Source organism: Neopelma chrysocephalum, unplaced genomic scaffold (genome assembly GCF_003984885.1).
Source record: "Neopelma chrysocephalum unplaced genomic scaffold, ASM398488v2 Primary Assembly neopelma1_44, whole genome shotgun sequence".
Lineage (NCBI taxonomy): Eukaryota > Metazoa > Chordata > Aves > Passeriformes > Pipridae > Neopelma > Neopelma chrysocephalum.
The window spans coordinates 3,275,720-3,293,274 of NW_020897703.1; the positions used below are offsets into that span (position 1 = coordinate 3,275,720).

General features: G+C 42.9%; 2 protein-coding genes across 6 annotated transcripts in view; one reads left to right on the forward strand and one right to left on the reverse strand.

The window, feature by feature from the left end:
- MFSD6 (major facilitator superfamily domain containing 6) overlaps positions 1 to 2,632 on the forward strand; it is a 28,504-nt gene extending 25,872 nt beyond the window's left edge. For 3 of the 5 annotated variants that reach the window (XM_027678114.1, XM_027678113.1, XM_027678115.1), the window contains one exon: positions 408 to 2,632. In XM_027678114.1, coding sequence (XP_027533915.1) covers positions 408 to 590 — 183 coding nt within the window. In that variant the 3' untranslated portion in view covers positions 591 to 2,632. Of the gene's footprint in view, positions 1 to 165; positions 190 to 407 lie in introns of all 5 variants that reach the window. The other 2 variants (XM_027678116.1, XM_027678117.1) reach the window with 2 other exon arrangements.
- Positions 2,633 to 5,389: 2,757 nt separating this feature from the next.
- On the reverse strand, positions 5,390 to 17,037 carry NEMP2 (nuclear envelope integral membrane protein 2). Its single transcript, XM_027678118.1, has 9 exons — positions 16,758 to 17,037; positions 14,311 to 14,426; positions 13,495 to 13,723; positions 13,248 to 13,320; positions 12,168 to 12,261; positions 11,353 to 11,467; positions 10,535 to 10,760; positions 8,187 to 8,363; positions 5,390 to 6,126 (listed from the first exon to the last, which is right to left on the reverse strand). Exons 1-9 carry the CDS (start codon positions 17,020 to 17,022, stop codon positions 5,904 to 5,906), a joined length of 1,518 nt encoding a protein of 505 aa, XP_027533919.1. The 5' UTR covers positions 17,023 to 17,037; the 3' UTR covers positions 5,390 to 5,903.
- Between the last annotated feature and the right edge of the window lie 518 nt (positions 17,038 to 17,555).

A 17,555-nucleotide genomic window follows, 5' to 3' on the forward strand; every position in this document is an offset into this window, starting at 1 on the left:
TGGGGAGGGACCTGTTGAGAAAAGCTATATTTAAGGAGCATGAAAAAAAGTTGTAGACTTGCTTGGTCAAAAGAATGATCTTGTCTAAACACTTTGAAGTCCAGTTCATTGTTTTTTTCCCCTTGAAACACAACAAGTTTGTTTTTTGCATGCTTCTTGGGAAAGTGCAGTTAGGAAAAGAGATGGAAGGTAAGCTACTGTCTGCTTGCTATTACTGTCATCTGGATTTAAATATACTGTTTTTGCTTTGCTGCTTTAAGTTTGATTTGTTATGTTGCGGGCGTTCAAGTAAGTGCTTTGTGAATTTCCAGCAGTGCCTGAATGCATCTGGGGGGTGCGCCAGTGGGGGGAGTGTCCTGAGTGCTTATGTTGACTTTTGCCATGCAATCCTTTCCCCTCTCTTTTAGAAAATCAATGAGAATTGCAGTGCTTCATCAGCCAGCTCAGCAAGACAACCCCAAAATCCGACAGATTCTGGGCAGTCCGGAAATTGTTCAGCACCAACACCTACAGCAACATCAGATTCCCAAGTAGACGGCAGCCGTGTTGTGTCGGATCATGATGCTCAGCCTGCTGCTGCAGGGCCCTGAGATGCACTCATCTTATCAAATCCAGTGCATGGAATTCTGCTTCTCACCTGGGAAACGCTGGAGTAGGAGCTCAAAAGTAGGACTTCCTTCATCTTAACAATCATAATGTGATGCAGTGCAAGCTTTTAACTATATAAAGAATATTCATATGACTACACAGAGCAACATGAGCAGGGAAGCCAAAAGTTCGGAATTCTTGAGGGAAGTGATGTTGGCCAGATAGAATGGTAGGAAGAATTCTTGGCTGCTTTGCTAAAGCTGAGTCAAGTGCTATGAGATTTCTTTGCAATCTGTAGAAAAAAAGGAGTTCACTCCTCACTTGCTGAGGCACAGAGTGTCTGACTTGATTGGGTAATTTTCTTCTTTGAATTTATTCCCAAATCAAAATGAAGAGACTTTTTAAGAGAGAAACCGAGTTTCCCTGAATAGTCTATTAGAAAATACCAGATCCAATAATTATAGAAGTGTCACGAAACTGTTTTTGTAAAGATTTCTCAGAAACAGAGTAGGTTTAGGAAGTGTATCTCAGTGTTATGGTGACGGATTAAGTAAACCGCACACATATTCAAAGAATATGTTTTTGAAGCCAAATTTCTCTTGTTTGAGATAAAGGTTTAGTTCTGCAAAGCAAAGGTTTTGAACTGGCATTTTAGCGAAACACAAAAGCTGGAGGAAGGTTTCTGAACTTACTCTCAGCACTTGCAGCCCTGCAGTTGGGTATAGGTTGTGTGTGTTTGGGCAATTTTAGGTTTGATGTTGTATTGAGACAAGAATCTTTGATCAAGATTGCACAGCCTGAGATTGATCAGGGGTTTTGACGGACATGCAGTCTTCTTGGGTTTTTATTTCATCATCTATACAAGGGTTTATTTAATGCAGTGTAGTTACTATGGTTATTTATTAAGAAAACAGTAAGCTTTAAGTGCCTAGGGAAGGTGGGGGGTGGTAGGGAGGAATCACCTTAAAATCTTAATGTTTAGAATTATAGGGGCAAAGTAGTTGATGCAGAAATCGAGTAGAGGGAGTGATTCTCAGGAGGAAGCAAATGTAACTCAATTGCAGTATGTTTAAGAAGTTACTTTGCCCAATGTCAAGACACTGGAGGACTTTGGATTATGTTTTGTTATGCTTCTCAATACTAACTGCAGCCAGCTTGCGTGCTGGTGCATGGTGAACATTGCTGCTGGAGGGAAATCCTCGGGCTCAGGGAGGAGTCAGGAGGGGTTTAGTCAGGATAGTGTTTTGGCCCATTTTCTTAGATTAACAGCTTGTTCCTGGGGGATTCTGAGCACTCAGCTCCTAAAGGACTGAGGGAGCTCTGCTCTGCCCTCCTTGAAGTCACATGTGCGTGAGGTGTCAGGCCTTCCGTGAGGAAGGTGTGTGCTGTGGGAGTGTGCAGGGAGCCAGAGGCAAGGCCAGGGGTAGGGAGAGGAAGATGGCAGCAGCTGAGCAGGAAAGGGGGTGCACAGGTTCACCCACTCTGACATCTGGTGAGCTTGACTGAAGGGGTGTCCCGTAGCTGTGCTTTAGCTGTGCTTTTAGAACAACCCACGTTCTGGCAGTGCCTGGGACCAACACCACAGACAATAAAAAGAAACATCAATGACTAGCCACTAGTTACTTTTTTTGCACTTGAACCTAAATGTACTGTACTCACGTAAATCCTCATGACTTGTCTAAGTGTCCTTTAAAATAAGAAATGTATTTATTTTATGTTTGTATAAGTTGGGGGAGAGCTAAAGACTGAACAGGTGACAGGACAGAAGGATGCTAAAAATCATCTTGAGGCTAACCAACCATTTCCTGAGTTCATGCTGTACGGTGTTACCTCAGCTGCTACTGCATAGCACCTGGATTGTGAAGTGAAGAGCTTGTACACTGTGTTTACACTTCAGAATTGTGTATTTGAAATGCCTGCTCTTTTTGGAATTGTATAGTCATTCTATGTTGCAAAATGGACATGTACATCTGGATTTTGATATTTGTGGAACTCTAAAAACTGTGGTAAGAAATATAAAATATCCATAACGTATTTAACAGTATCAACCTGAACCTTTATTTCATTTGCTCGTATTACAGTGTCAGCAGTGAACATAACCACCTGAACTGAAAACAATTCAATGATAATGACCTTTTACTAAGGTCAGTGGAGGACTGAACCAAGAGCCTGGGAACTACTGTGTTAAAGCAGTGTTTCATAATAAAATCTGACTGTAGGCACTAATTCCCTTCTGTGGGTTGCAGGAATGTGAGGGATGCACACCAATGTGCATCATAAAGTGGTTGGTATGGAAGTGTGCAGGGCATCATTGTAAACACTGTGAAACAGAAGATAAATGTAGCATCCTTTGTTAAGGAAGAAAGGTTTTTGTAACAAGGCAGTGGATTAATATCTAGATTCTCTTCCCAGATTTTCTGGCTGAACAGTGGACAGTACTTAACAACTGTGTTTCAGTAAGCCTGAAATCTCCACTTATCACAGGAGCACTGTGCAAGTGAACTCACTGTCAGCAAAGGGCTCCAGTGACAGCAGCTGGTTTGGGTGGGTTTTGTTTATGAAATGCTTCCAGTGTTGGAACAGGCTTGTGAGGATTTTTAAGGTTAGTATTAGATATCCACTAAAGTAGCCATCATCTTTCCCATGTTGCTGCATTTCAGTGGTGCATGCGTTTAGTAGTTTCCTGCTCTACTTTGGATAGTATTTACCCATCCCTGCCAAATGATGGATCTCACAACTACACAAAACATGAGTTGATTTTAATTTCTTTTTTAATTTTTCCTTGTTGAAGTAGGTGTACCTGGTATTGCTGTAAATAATTTAGAAAAAGGGACAGTGTCTGAAAACATGTAATTGCCTGAACTGGGGGAGCTGTTCCATTTAACATATTGCTTAGGTAAAATACTACCTTGATGCATAATCTGGGCTATTGTATATAAATACATATTATGTACTTATATCATACAAATATGTACTTACGTACCCCCATATTATGGAAGGAAAATCATCACCACCTCAGTAGAGAGAGGACATCCAGAAAAACTGTGTGTATAAGCTTGGACAAATCTGATTCTCCCCCTTGGCCTCAAATTGCATGGATGGGAGTTCTTGGCTAACTATGAAGTGCACTGAAAAAACACCTGTGTACTTAAAAACCTGCATAAAACATTTAACATTGACATATCTTCAAGTATCCTTTGGATAATCTCTAGTAATTTTAAGTACTTCATTTTCACAATGGTGACACAGACAAAGGTAAAATACATCTCATTTAGTCTACTATGCCATCAAAGATAATGAGGCTTTCCTCCATTTTTGCAACAGCTTGTTGCTAGTGCCAGAGCCCCCATCCAAGCTTGACTTCCCGAGTGTGGATGGCAATTTAGCTGTGGATTTGGTAGCAGCAGCCTCTCTTAGGGGTGAGTCTTGCTGCTAGTGGCCTTCCTGAACAGAACTCCTGCTCTGTTTTTGAATGTTAGGGACTTAACAGTGAGTATATTTTGGATCACCTGCTTGACTGGGCTTCTCTCTGCTAAACATGCTATAGATTCTGCATAGGTCCTTACACATTTATGGCACTAAAGGGTGTTAAGTGTCTCTTTACTGTCAAGTGGAGTGTTTGTTCCTTGTAAAATGAAGCAAGGTGAAGCAATGTAAAGGAGGAAGAACCATGGAAGTAAGGCTTTTGAGCACCAATTCCAAGTCCTGTGTTATACAAAGGAGCTCTTGAACTATGGGATGGCTGCCACTTCTTAGCACTGTTAGAGGTAAGAGATTGTCTTCCTTGTGCAGCGATGGACAATGAAAACCCAGGACAGCACATGCACTGCTGAAGTCATGCTACATCATGAGGCACGTTAAAAAGAAGAGGTACCCCTTCTAAAGCAAATACATCCCAGTCTGACATACCCTTCTGGAGCACTGCTTCCTACTGCTGGCAATTCCTGGTAGGTTTGTAAGAGCAGACAGTGACAGAATTGATGGTCTTTTGTTTTCTGCAGTTTGGAAGACAGTAAAGGAAAACAGCAAGGTGAGAACATAAGAATACAGGGATAGTCTAAAGAACAAAAGAAGGAAATGACCTCTGCAGGTGGATGAACAAAAGGTACACGTTCTACTCCTTAGCCTAGGACTCTGTAATCCATAAGCTGAAAGACATTTGACTGCCTAAACTTCTCCCCCTGTTCTGTCTTCTCCTGCCCACACACCTCCTGTGAGAAGTCCCACAGAGGGCTGAAGAAGGGGAGGTAGGAGTCAGGTATCATCCCTTGTTGTGCCAGGAATGACTTTCTGCTTCTTACTGAATGAGCAAACTACTGAGTACTCTGAGGGGAGTGGAGCTCTGTGTGGCTTATCTTCACTCCTAATTACATGGTCACAGCAACACTCTGGCCCTGCTGACAGCAGTTTCTCCAAGCAGCTGAAACAGTCTCAGCCTGTGTGGCCTTTTCTGGGCTGTTGAGAGGCCTGGAATGGACAGAGCACCTGCCTGAGGTAAGGTGGCGCTGAATCTGAAGGCAATAGTAAAAATACCTTTGGGGATGAAAATCCTCTCCTAAATCATCTGCACTGTCAGAGATGGAGAAGCAGAGGGCTGAAGAGAGGTTTAGCAGAAGTATCCATAGAAGAGGGAAGAATAGTATGTAAATAAACAAAGACATAGAACAAAATGCAGCATTAACTAGAGCAGAGAACAAGAATGGAGCAATACGGGCAGAGAGTGAAAAGTCAGGCAGGGTTTTGAGTAAGGGGAGCTTAAAAGTGGAGAGGCAGAGTGAAGGTAACAGACAGCAAGCCCAGCCAGAAGAGCAAACCAACCTCGTTCAACTGCATTAACTCTATGAAAAGTCTCACAATAAACACAGTTTATCGGCACTCTAATGGCATTAATAAAAGTGTTGACACATAGTGTACTTAATAAAAGCAGAGTATTAAAAACTGGTTCTTCTCCCTCTAGTGCTCAGCACAGAGGACTTGAGGACGGAAAGAGACAAAACAGGTTCCCTGTTTCCTAGAGGTAGTATCCTTGGTAAAACAAGGCATCCTGGTGGGACAGGCTGCTGCCTGCCATGTTTGATTCCCCAGTTAAAATACCAGTAGTATGAGATTCCTCTTCACTTGATCAGCCCCGATGGTTTCTCTGTTGCTCTAACCAGGTAACATCAGTGATACAGGAAATATTTTTTTCAAAAATCCTTGTTTGTCCACCAGCAACCACAAGAAATGGCCAAGTGGGAGTTCTCAGCCTGTATCCTTCCTTTCTAGGACAAACGTGTTTTCCCTCTCCTTTTTTTTTTTTTGTTATTTCCCAAAGCTCAGAGCAACTCAGTAGCATATGGAAATGAAATTTGTTTATGCATTTCATCTTCATTCTCCTCATCTTCATGGATGGAAGTGGCTGGATCATCCTGCTCAGGCCGTGCCCTTGTCTCAAAGAGCTGCTCCTCCAGGAAGGAGCTCCCAATGCCGTATTCCTCATCATGTGCCTTTGCTTCTGCAGGTGAGACGTGGGGAAATCCCAGAACAAAATCTGCAAACCTGCCAAATTTTTAAAGGGAGAAGTGATCAGCTGAGAAATTAAAAAAAAAAAACCAAAACAAACCCACAACTGTAAATGCTGGGGATACTGCTGTTTAAGCAGAGATGTTTTAAGGACATGCTCACAGGCAGTGCAGGTGAGGGGAAGTTGCAACAGTGGATGGCAACGACCCTGCAGATTGATTTTCCTGCCTCACCTTTTCAGTCTTTTCTATAGAAGTAACTTGCTTTTCTGGAGGCCATCCTACAAGGTCTTGTGACTAAGCAAGAAGACCTAACTTCCATTTTCTCATCTGTCAGTGCTAATGGGGTAATCCAGAGTAAGCATTTGTACAGTTGGATAAGTGGTACTTCAGCTTCTAAAATAAATTAAAGCTGTAGCATATTTGAGACAAAGGCTGTAAGAATTTGGGTAAGTGGGTATGGCTAATGAAATGAAATACGGTGAGAACTCTGCATTCCTATATTGCTGTGCAATCACCTTGCTTCTGGTGCTGCATGCACACTGTGGGCAAGCTGAGCTCAAGTCTTGCCAAGGAATTCCTGGAGCTACAAGCTGGGAATTCTGCAGCTGCTCCAAGTAAATGCCAAAGTGGAGGTCTGGCAGAAGAAAGCATAAAATCAGCACTGTCCCTACATTTCATTTGCCACAAATCCTACTTTCAGTGGACAACTCCACTGAAGAGAGAGAATGGAACTGGAGGTTTCTGGCAAGCGTGAGGGAACAGACGGCAGTTCTGACACCTGGGTAAGTGTCGACAGCATCAGAGGAATGTATGAAAGAGGAAATGCAGCTACATTCTGGAGTTCTGGTAAACTGATCAATAATTTACATTTTAGACTTAACATTGCTGTGAGATGAATGCTGTCACCTCACTGTTCTTGGAAGCTCTGTTAGTCTAAATGGGGAACAGCTCTGGGCTGGCTGGTTTACAGGTTTGCCTTGCGATGAACTACTGTCTGATGCTTAATGGGAGCTTGACGGGGGACTCAGCTTCAAATCTTTTGGTTCTCCTTTTTATTTTTGTATTCTTATCTAGTTAACAGTTTATAAGAATTATATTAACAAAGTGATGTCTAGAAAATACGTGTCTCCACTCTTTGTTTTGTGCATTTGGCAGTATTTGGTTGTACAATACTGCAGTAAGCTTTCACTTTTTTATCTATTATGCTAGAGAATGCAAGCAGCTTAGGAAGTAAGACTGTTTAACTGTAAATCTATAAGATCTCGCAGAAAGGCTCTCTGCATGCCCATCCAAGGAAGATTAAGGTTCTGAAACTGGTTTTACCTGGTTACTAATGAAAATCCAAGCTGGCTGGAGCTCCTTTAAAATTGTGACACTTCGTTCTGTGGCAAGAACTAAGTCTTTGTGGCTGGCTAATATGTGAAATTCTGTTTCTGACATCTTAAGTTTTGGGTTTGATGGGAAAACACTGTTATGATGATTAATTTTATATTCTGCAAGCTTTTCTGGCTTTGTTTGTCTGACCCTTCCTGACCCATATTTGTCTTAACTCTGTCTCTTAAGCTATACATGGCATAGCTCTTCCACCTGTTACCCTTGTTAGGTGCAGGCATTGATTTCTTTTTCTGTATTCTTAGTCTTAGTGATACTTCAAGTAATAGGATTCCCTGACTGTCCAGGTTTGCAGTTGGAGAGCTTAACATAGGTAATATTTGAGTATGTATCTTCAGCCTGCCCAAATTTTACACCACAAAAAAGTGCACTGCTTTAGAACCTGAAGGGGGGCCATTTCCCTGGTCAGAGAGCCACCAGCTCCTACAGCCAAACTGTAGGAGCTTACAGAGGCACTCCAGGAAGGCTGGAGGTTTTATGACTGTCATTTAGCTGTGAATGTCTGCAAACTCTCAAGAGTAATTTATGGCCGGGGAGGAACAAATAGAGATTTAATACCACCAGCAAATAATACCCTTGGGAGGTGTGGCTGTGGTCTTGAGCAGGATATGCAAGATAAACTCACCTGGAACAGTGCCTGAAGTGGCATTTAGGTCTGCTGTGCAATGAGTTTCCTGATTTAGAGGAGCCAGGTTTTCTTACCTGTGTGGGGACCGCAGTTTGGATACAGCTATCCACGATGGGAAATCTGGGTTCCTGCAGAATGAGCGCAGCTCCTCCAGAGCTCTCATAGTTTCAGTTTCACCTTGTTCTCGATACTCCTCTTCAGTCAGGTATTTAAACACTAACTTTTTTGATTTAAAGTGAGTCTTCATTTTTCTAGAAAGAAATGAAAACAACTGGTATTTCTAAAGTCTTCTGGCACATAATTATTATCTGCCCTTTTTCTCCATTACCTGCTATTAACATGCATTAATAATTCTATCCTTTTAAAAGGACAAGCTACATTTTTGCATTTGAGTGCAAGGAATGTAATGTGTGCTACCTGTTTACCCTAAGTCTTGACTGAAGCTATAACATTTCACATAATTACATTTAATGAGCTTCAAATGAGCTTTGGATCAGGTCCTTATTGTGTATGCATGGACTAAAATCTCATAGAATTAAATAGATGGCTGCTTGCTCAGCCATTTTTAGGTGCAAAATGCAAAATGTGTCTGTGCAGAGACAGGGGCTGAATCAAAACCCAGTCTGCATATGTTACTTCAAAGATAAGCGATGCTCTAAGACTGTTATGAGTTGTTCATGTTGTTTACTAGATTGCTTCCCTTAAATCTTGCTTTAAATTACAAAACTGAGTAGTCTGAGGCCAAAATGTTTACAATCTGATGTTTTTTTAGCTGCTGCGTAGCGATGTATAATATAATTAGATATAAATTAGAAAGTGTGCCATGTTCCGTTCCCTTCTGTCGACTGCTTTCAATTTAAATGTTGTGATGAGTTAAGATAAGCAAGGGCTGGCTGCCCATAAAACTTTCAGCTCTGCATAAAAACACCTGCTCCAACAGCAGCATTCAACTTTCCTCCTTACTTCCCTCTAAAGCAAGAGAGAACTGTAGCCATTGTTCAGGTCAAATGGTAAGGGTCTTGCTGCCTCAAATAAAGCAAGATTCTGAGTTACTTTGATATATTTCCAGCTCTGAACTGTGTATCTGGCATCATGGCCTCACAGTTCAGTGCTATGGCCTAGTGTTTTTAAACAGAAAAAGAAAATCGTTCTCCTAAGAGAGATTTGTAGAGCTGTATTTCTTTATAGAAGCATCAGTTCGTGAAAGTCAAAAACCAGAACCACATGACAAATAAACTCCAGTGTTTCAGAGTAAAACAGGTATGTTCTGTGAACTTGTGGCCACATCACACTGCTTTCAAAGTTGCTGAACCTGCTTACGTCAGGTAACTATTGATGTTGCTTTTGAAACAGCTGGAGCTTCTCAGCTGCAGGCAAAAACTGGCCTACAAATGAGAAATTCTACCTAAAATAAAAAAGCTTCAACTCAGTCCACACTTCAACATGTAGAAAGAACACAAGAGCAGAACAATATGTTCCTCAAAGGCAAAAAATGTGTAAAAAAACTAAAACCCAAATAATTTGGGTTTTATTATTTTGTTTATGCCAGTTCTAGCCTTTGCCTCTTTGCAATTCTCTGTGGTTCAGCAGAGTCCACAGCTACAGAACAGTCTGCACTAAAGACTCTGAACCTGGATGCCATCACTGAAAATGAAAAACAGATGTAAACTGGTAGGGCTTTTTAGAATCTTCATCTGAGTGTTGCACTTGTGATAAAACGTGCTTCAAATCCAAGGCTGAGCAAACACGTTGTTCCCGTATTGCTAATGAAAATACTTAGAGAACTAAGGTCTACCCAGTGCAAGCAGTTTCCATTCCAAATGGCACAATGTAAATGGGGCCTAGGAATATAGGGGAATATCTCCATGGTTTTAATAGATTGCTGCCACGAAACAGAGAGGCAGGTACACCTCAGGTAATAACCTCGGAAAACTAAATGGAAAACATTTTTTTTGTGGACGTGTGGTTTTAGTCTCTGAACTCTATGCTACAAGTTACTTTTGAACAGCTGCTTCCTTGGTGATGGGACTGTTTTATCCCATAAGATTCCATACAAGTTACCTGCAGGTTCTTTCACTACATGTGAAGCCAAGGCACTATTGCTGCAGTCTAATCAACCAGACAGAAATGTTCTGATTACCATATGCTGCAGACTAAAAGGTGCTACATTTGTCCTTAAGAGCACAGCCACATTTCTCCATCATCCATAAAACAAAACTCATGCTTAAAACTGACAAATAGAAAGTAATTCCTGTCTCTCAGGGCCTTAAAGCTTTTCTATTGCAGTTTTACATTTGGCAAAAATATGAACAAGTACTAGGGATTCCTAAATCATTACTGAAGTATAAAGTTTTTTTTCATTAACAGCCTCCAATATTTCCTGGTGATCCCGGGACCTGGACATTCACAAATAGATACAAACCTGGCTATGTGACAAGCAGCACCAAGGGGGTAACACAGGCCTTTGGAGCAGAGGCTGACTGCTATCACTGCATATGCAACTTGAGGTATGGTGACACCACAGTAAATCAAGACAAAGGCTGTTAATTGCAGCGTCCACGTTAACAAGGTTATGCTGAGTTCAGTGGTGAGTGGCCCGTGCTGATAGCAAATGGCAAAGCTGGTGATCCCAACAGCCAGAAAATACCCTGCAGGAATAGAAAAGTAGGACATGGAGAAAGAGATGCAAACTACCCCATAAACTTCATCTGTTTGCTTCACAAAGCTTGCAACTGCTGTGAAATACAGCTCGAATCTTGCGTTGCAGAGATCACGAGGTGATCTATGAACAGCCTTTAGCTAATGCTGTGACCTGCACACGAATTCTCCTCATGTGACAATGTCGAGGCAGATGCAGGATCAATGTCTGTCAGCCCCTGCAGCCACCTCCAGTTGGCAATTTATGCATCCAGTTTCCACATGTAGTGAAGTACAAAAGCAGAGGAGCTGCCCTTTTGCTCTTACAGGAGAAGTATGTAATGGGAAATCAATGTACAAGTAATACTGGCAAAATCTGCTCTTAAAACTTCTAGTCCACTACCTCAAACTCTTTATTTAATAATACAATGTAAGTGCTCATTTGAGTGGATTAGGAACCTTTGGAATATCTCAACATCTGTGGCTTAGGAGAAAAATGTACTCCATAAGTGAGTCTCTTGATTTTCTTTTTTATGGGCAGGTATTCATCTGACCACTAAATTAAACCAAAATCTGCAACACATTTTTTGATAATTTTCTTACCCAAGAGGTAGTTTCTGTGTTCAGACCACAACCACTGCATATTCTCTTTGAAGCAGTAAATAAAATAGAGAGAGGCCATCCAGCAGCCACTCATTAGGATCCAGAAGGTACTGTGCTGAAAATAAAAAAAAAAAAAAGTAAAAAAACTTAAAAAACCCAAAAAATTTCAAGTCAGAGTCAGGATCATTGTTTGCAAAGGGACTCAGAAGCAAGAGCAGACGTGATATTCTTTAGACCTTCAGGGTTTATGATTCGCACCAAGACTTCCCTTGCACAGTCCCCTGCACGCTAAAACAGTATCAATGCTAAGTGGAGCAACTGCATCTCTATTTGTGTATCATGTCCCAGTGTCACAGTATAAGCCTATTCCTGTGTATTCCCAATTAATATATCTCAGTAATATTAAGGGAATGCACAGGCTTTGTAAAAGTAAAGGATAAATTCACATCTGCCTTGCAATGAATTACCTTTGGTGAATGGAAGAGAATCTGTCCCAGTTGCCACTAAAACTGTAATTTTATTTAGATTAATTCATAGATTCAAAAGTAAGCTTAGCTCCAGTCCAGTAAAAATAATTTATGTTTCAGAATCAACATCTTGTACATCAACAATCTTCTGTTCAGTTTAAACCCAGGAGGAAGCTAACTAGAACTTGATTCTGACCTAACTATATTTACTTGATGCAATCAATCCTCCAGTCATTCCAGTGCAGTCACCCAGCCACAAAACCAGAACAAGGTCAGAATCTGGCTCTGTACTCTCACTTCCTATATTATGATAACTATTATTATTTTGTTTTATAAATGTAGATTTACCCTTGGAATAAACCTTTTAAGTGTCAACAGGACAAGGACTAGCAGAGCAAGAACACCCAGTATTATTCCAGAAAGGTAAAAGAAATTGGTACTCCTGTAAAGAGAACAAGAGAGAATATGGTGAGAAGTGTAATTTGTAATTGGTTAAGATGCCAACATCTGTAAAAACAGCAGTGATCTTCAATAAGAACTTAACACAGCTGAAAGTTAGAGTTGTACTTATATGGTTAACAGGCCCAGTTCAGATATTAAATCTATGGAAGGAAAAATCCCCAACAGATGCTAAAGGTCACTGGAGTTGTTATAAGGTAGGAAACTGTTATAAGCTCACACTATTTCTGATTTTGTTGATCTCCCAGTCTTTAGTTATTTCATTTTCTTCTATCTACCAATACGATTGTGTACTGCATGAGAGGTTTTATTTTAATTTAGAATGTAAAAAACCCTCCACAAACCCACAGGTTTTTTTTCTAAGCCTGTTTATTATAAAGCCTGACTTACTAATTCACAGTTAACACTATAAAACCTATTGCTGCTCTGCTTGTTTTAGAGGTGCCTCCTGACAATTATTTTGTGACTCATTTTGCTTTGAAGTCATGGGGCACGTATTTTGCTATAACAATTAAGTATCCTCCCTTATATGCTATGCAGAACGTGATGGGGAAAGGGTGGCACAAAAGTGGAAGCAGAAGAGGCCCCAGATGGCTTCATCTTAAGCATTTCTCCCCAGGAAGGCATCGTTGCTAATATGCAGCATTATTTAGCATTCAGCTAACCTCACTGGTCTACAAAAGGGAGAGAGGGTTCTTCTGAATCCACACAGTGGCTCACTGAGGATTGTCTTGGTGTCACCCAGTGCAGGAAGCTTGGATACAAAAACCCTAACACAGCTAAGTGAGTAATGGAGTGCAGCACTCCAAGGTGTGTCATAATCTGTCCAAACACAAACGGTATGAAGAAGTTTTAAATATATGTTCAGTTCCTTATTTCACTTTCCCAAAGAACCGTCTCTTTAGCTTAGCAAACAGACCAAAGATGCACAGGCTTTGGGAAAGAAGGTCAAAAGCAGCTTGTACTCACCTGCTCAGGCTGTTTGCAAAATGGAACAGAAAAATTCCAGCTACAAACAAAAACAAGAGCTTTCCATCTAGCACTAAAAAAAGGAGGAGAAAAATAGAAATTGACTTTAGACTAGTTCAATCTGAAATGCTGATTAAATAAAATATCAACAGAAAAGTCCCAAGCTTCTTACAGCAGAGGTGGCACATCCAGTAGCACTGGCAATACCAAGCTATCTGTAATCTAAACTGAAAGCCTTGGTACTTACTTTCTCGTTTCACCCTCACAGTGTACGGTACAGTTTTGAAGGGCTGTATTTTGAAACAAACATCCTCTCCATATTGTTTTATGCTCATGGAAGTTTCTGTACATGTCTCTGGCTTCCAGAGGATTTGAACAGCACATGCAGCAAACTCAAAAACAGTTTCTGAATTCCGACAGTTGCTTTTTTCTGAAATAGGCTCAAACCTGAACTTTTCTCTGCTGCTAACTTTTACCTGGAAACAAATAACAGAATACACAGAGAAGTAGCTCAGAATCACTATAAGGTTTTGTTTTTCTGAGCTGTATGGCATATAAGCCATACATATGGTAATGAAGATCAATCTTAGTTGTTTAATATTGGTTATTTACATTATGCAAAGATTAACCGTTTACAGTTAATCACCTTACGAGGTGATTTAGAGAACTCATCAGCAGCAAAGTTCAGTGGAGAGGCCTCAGTCCATCCAAAAGCTCACCGAGTTTGGATGACACTTGCCCACACACAAATTTCTAACAAAACCAGTAATATCTAACACAGTGAGTGTGTCATAACTGCATTTTGTCTTCAAATGTACACATTTCATAAAGGTGTTTGGTGATAAGCAACAGCATTTGTTGCAGAGGTTAACAGAAGTCCATCAGTGGAAAAGGTGTGCAATAAATAATATCATAACACTGCACTTTTATCGTGGTCTGACCATTGAAACTACTAATTACAGAGAGATGCTGCTCTGATCTTGCTAACTGACCATGCACTTTGCTGGTAAAAGCTCACATGAAATGTGCTGCATATCTGAATGATCCCCACATGGCCTCTTACCTGAAGAGTTGACCACAGGTACTGTAAGTGAATGGTCCTGTTTTGCACGTAGCAGTAACAGTTTTCATCCTGTTTCTCGATGACATCCATTTCCTGCAATAAGCTACAGTTTCCTCCTGGGGAGGAGAGAGCAAAAACGTTAATTTTAAGCATGAATCAAATTCAAATGTATCATTTTAGTCCATTCCATTGTTATATATGCTGAGACAAGTTCAATATGATTCAGATGAAAATTCAAATTAGACTTCTGATCAAGTAATTTAGGCTCCAAAATAAACTGCAACACCTTTGAAGGAAAAAAAAACAACCAAAGAATTGTATTCCAGAAACTCTTGGCTTTGATATCAGTGTTTTGATGGCACTGGAATTGGGCCTCTGGGCCAAATTCACTGCTGGCACGAGTGGGCGTAACTCCAGTGGAGCTCCTTGTACCAGTGGTGAATGCAACTGTGGGAGTCTGAGCAGGTAAACAGGCTTACATATTAAAATAGTCATTTAGCACATGACACGGCTGCTGAGCGCAGAAATCATACTCCTCTCCCTCGGAAATGTTCCTAATGTTAAATAACGCAACTTTTCTTTTTAAAACTTTTTTTTTTTCTGATACAGTCCAGCCACGGCATATAACAAGGGAACTGCGCTGATAGCTCACACTGAATTAGGGATGCTATTTGTTCTAACCCTCCTGAAACCTTAATGAGCCCCTGTGACCTTCAGAATTAAGGCTGCACTTTTGAGCAGAAATGGACCTAAAGGATTTACAGAGCAAACTTTGAATAACATACATTCCAATCCATAAATGTGTAAAGTATACCCCACAGAGCATTACTGCAGTGTTCCAGGAACATAATTAAAGAGAAGAATAAAGGAAATAATTACAGATCTGAAGAGAGGGACTCATCTGGGCTTACAGAATAAAAAATGTAGGTCTAAGCCAAGCTCGGTAATAACTGCTAACACACTGTCATACACTCAGAGCAGCAAAATGAGTATGTGCAAACAGTCTCAATCTGGACAAGGTGATACTGTTTGCAGGTAAAAACCTGCTGTGTCTCTATAAGGAAGATGAAATTAGGCTAAATTATATTTTAACCAATTAAATTAAGCCAATGAAAAACACCATGGATGTTCTTACGTAAGTTTATTACAGCATTCCAGAATTAGTGTTCACACATGATCCTGCTAAATTGGTTTAACCTGAAAATTTGGGCATTTTTATTGGGGAAAAATTAACCATCTGATTAATTGTCATCCATGGCAAATCCAGTGGGAGGGAACACAACCACTCAGACAAAAGCTGGTTGTATCTTTAGACAGGCACTTCCACAAAGGTCATCAGATGAAGTTGCAAAAGGATTCATTTGTCGCTGAGGTGCTGCCGTCTGACGCAGCAAGGTGGCGAGGCTGGGCACTACCCAGGGCTAAACCCAAGATAATCCAGTAACAGGAAATGGCAATACCCTCCCAGAAGGACAAAACACAGCCCAGAGTGCCCACACCTTCCCTGCAGGGTGTCTTAGGATTTTCTGCCACTAGGGATAAGCTATCCATCCACGTCAGAAGCAAGGTCATCCATATGATGACTAGCAAGTATTTTCTTTCTCCGCTTCGTTTTAAGGAATTTTTCTTGAGGAAATTAATCTGCTTGAAACATTACATCAGCTCCATAGAGTGAAACAATCATGTTCCAAAAGGAAAGATGCTTCTGAATAGGTAACTCTTGAAATGGCAGGGAATTTTATCTACTGTGGGGACATACAGGTGAGGTAACTCTAAAATTCTGAGATTACAAAAAAAGAAATTTGAAATTATGAGCAATCAGCGTCTGCTGCAGAATCCGGTGGATGCCCAAGGCTCAGGACGTCAACGCAAGGAGGAAGCAGGTTCTCGAGTTCCGTATTGCTACTAAAACTGAGCACAACAGCCTTCAGGGTTTTGACTGCCCTCAAATATGTTAATAAAAGATCAGTTCTGCATCGAATTCCCCTGACCCTGAGAAGGCCAGAGGGAGTCACACCGACAGCGAGTTCCCAGCCCCGCCGCTGGGGCGGGACGGACGCGCCCGCCCGCTGTGTCCCGGGAGCCTTTGTCCGTGCGAGCACTGCCGGGCCGGGTCCCTGCGGCCCTGCCCGCCCGTCCCACCGGGGACCACAAGGCACAGTCCTGTGGAAACTGAACTGCGAAGGGACAACAGGAGCACACGGCAAAGCGCCTCAGGGCCGCGGCGGCCCCGATCCCCCGCAGCTCCCGGCGGGGCGCAGCCCCCCCTGACCGCCGGGCAGCGCCATGTTGGGCGGGAGCGGGACCCGCGGGGGCCGAGGGAAACCGGGGAGCGGAGCGTGTCCCCCGCTCCCCGTTACCAAAGGGACGGCGCTGGAGAACCCCCCAGCCTGTGACCACCCGCTCTGCCCCGCGCAGCCCCGCGGGCGGGAGGGGACGGGCAGTACCTGCTGGCGGCGCCTCCCCGCTGCCCGCGGCCGCCCCGGGCAGCGCCAGCCGGAGGAGGAGGAGGAGCAGCCCCGGCCCCGGCCGGGCCCGGCGGCGGGGCGGCCTCGCCGGACCCATGCGGCGGCCGCCGGTGCCGCCTCGCCCCTCCCGGCCGGCGAGGGCGGGGAAGGGGCGGTGCGGCCCCGCCGGCTGCGCCCCCCGCAGCGCCGCGAGCGGCCCGGGGCTGCGGCCCCGCCCGGTGTGTCCCAAACATGTCCCGAACATGTCCCGAACATGTCCCAAACGCCTGTGGGGGGGCCGGGGCGGCCCGTCTGGGGTGTGACCCCCCACCTTCGGCTTCTCGTAGGTCTCTGCCTTAAAGGCTCCCGTGGGGCTGAGAGGGTGCGCTTGGATAGAAGGGGGAAAACCATCGAATGCAACAGCTCAGCAAAAGCGTGGGATTGTGGTCCCATCGGCCCAGCTGACCCACAGCGTTGGCTGCCTGGTCAAGGTATAGACTGGTTCCAAACCAAAGGCTGACGTGAACAGCTGGTGACACTTCCAAACTTCAACCAAGGCAGCTGAATGGGACAGTGAATACCGGCCTCCCTGTGCACCTCTTCCCCAGCCCCTTCTCCACCCAGCCCGAGGGAAAGGCCAGCTCAGGTGTGCTGGCAACCAGCGGTGGCTGAGTCAGACGCTGAGCAACACACATGGGTCAGTCCCTCTGCCCACCCAGCACTTCCCTGAACGGAGTGTTATTAGATGCTTTGATGGAGGTGAATGTCCACAGCTTTCCTGTATTTCCTAGGAAGCCA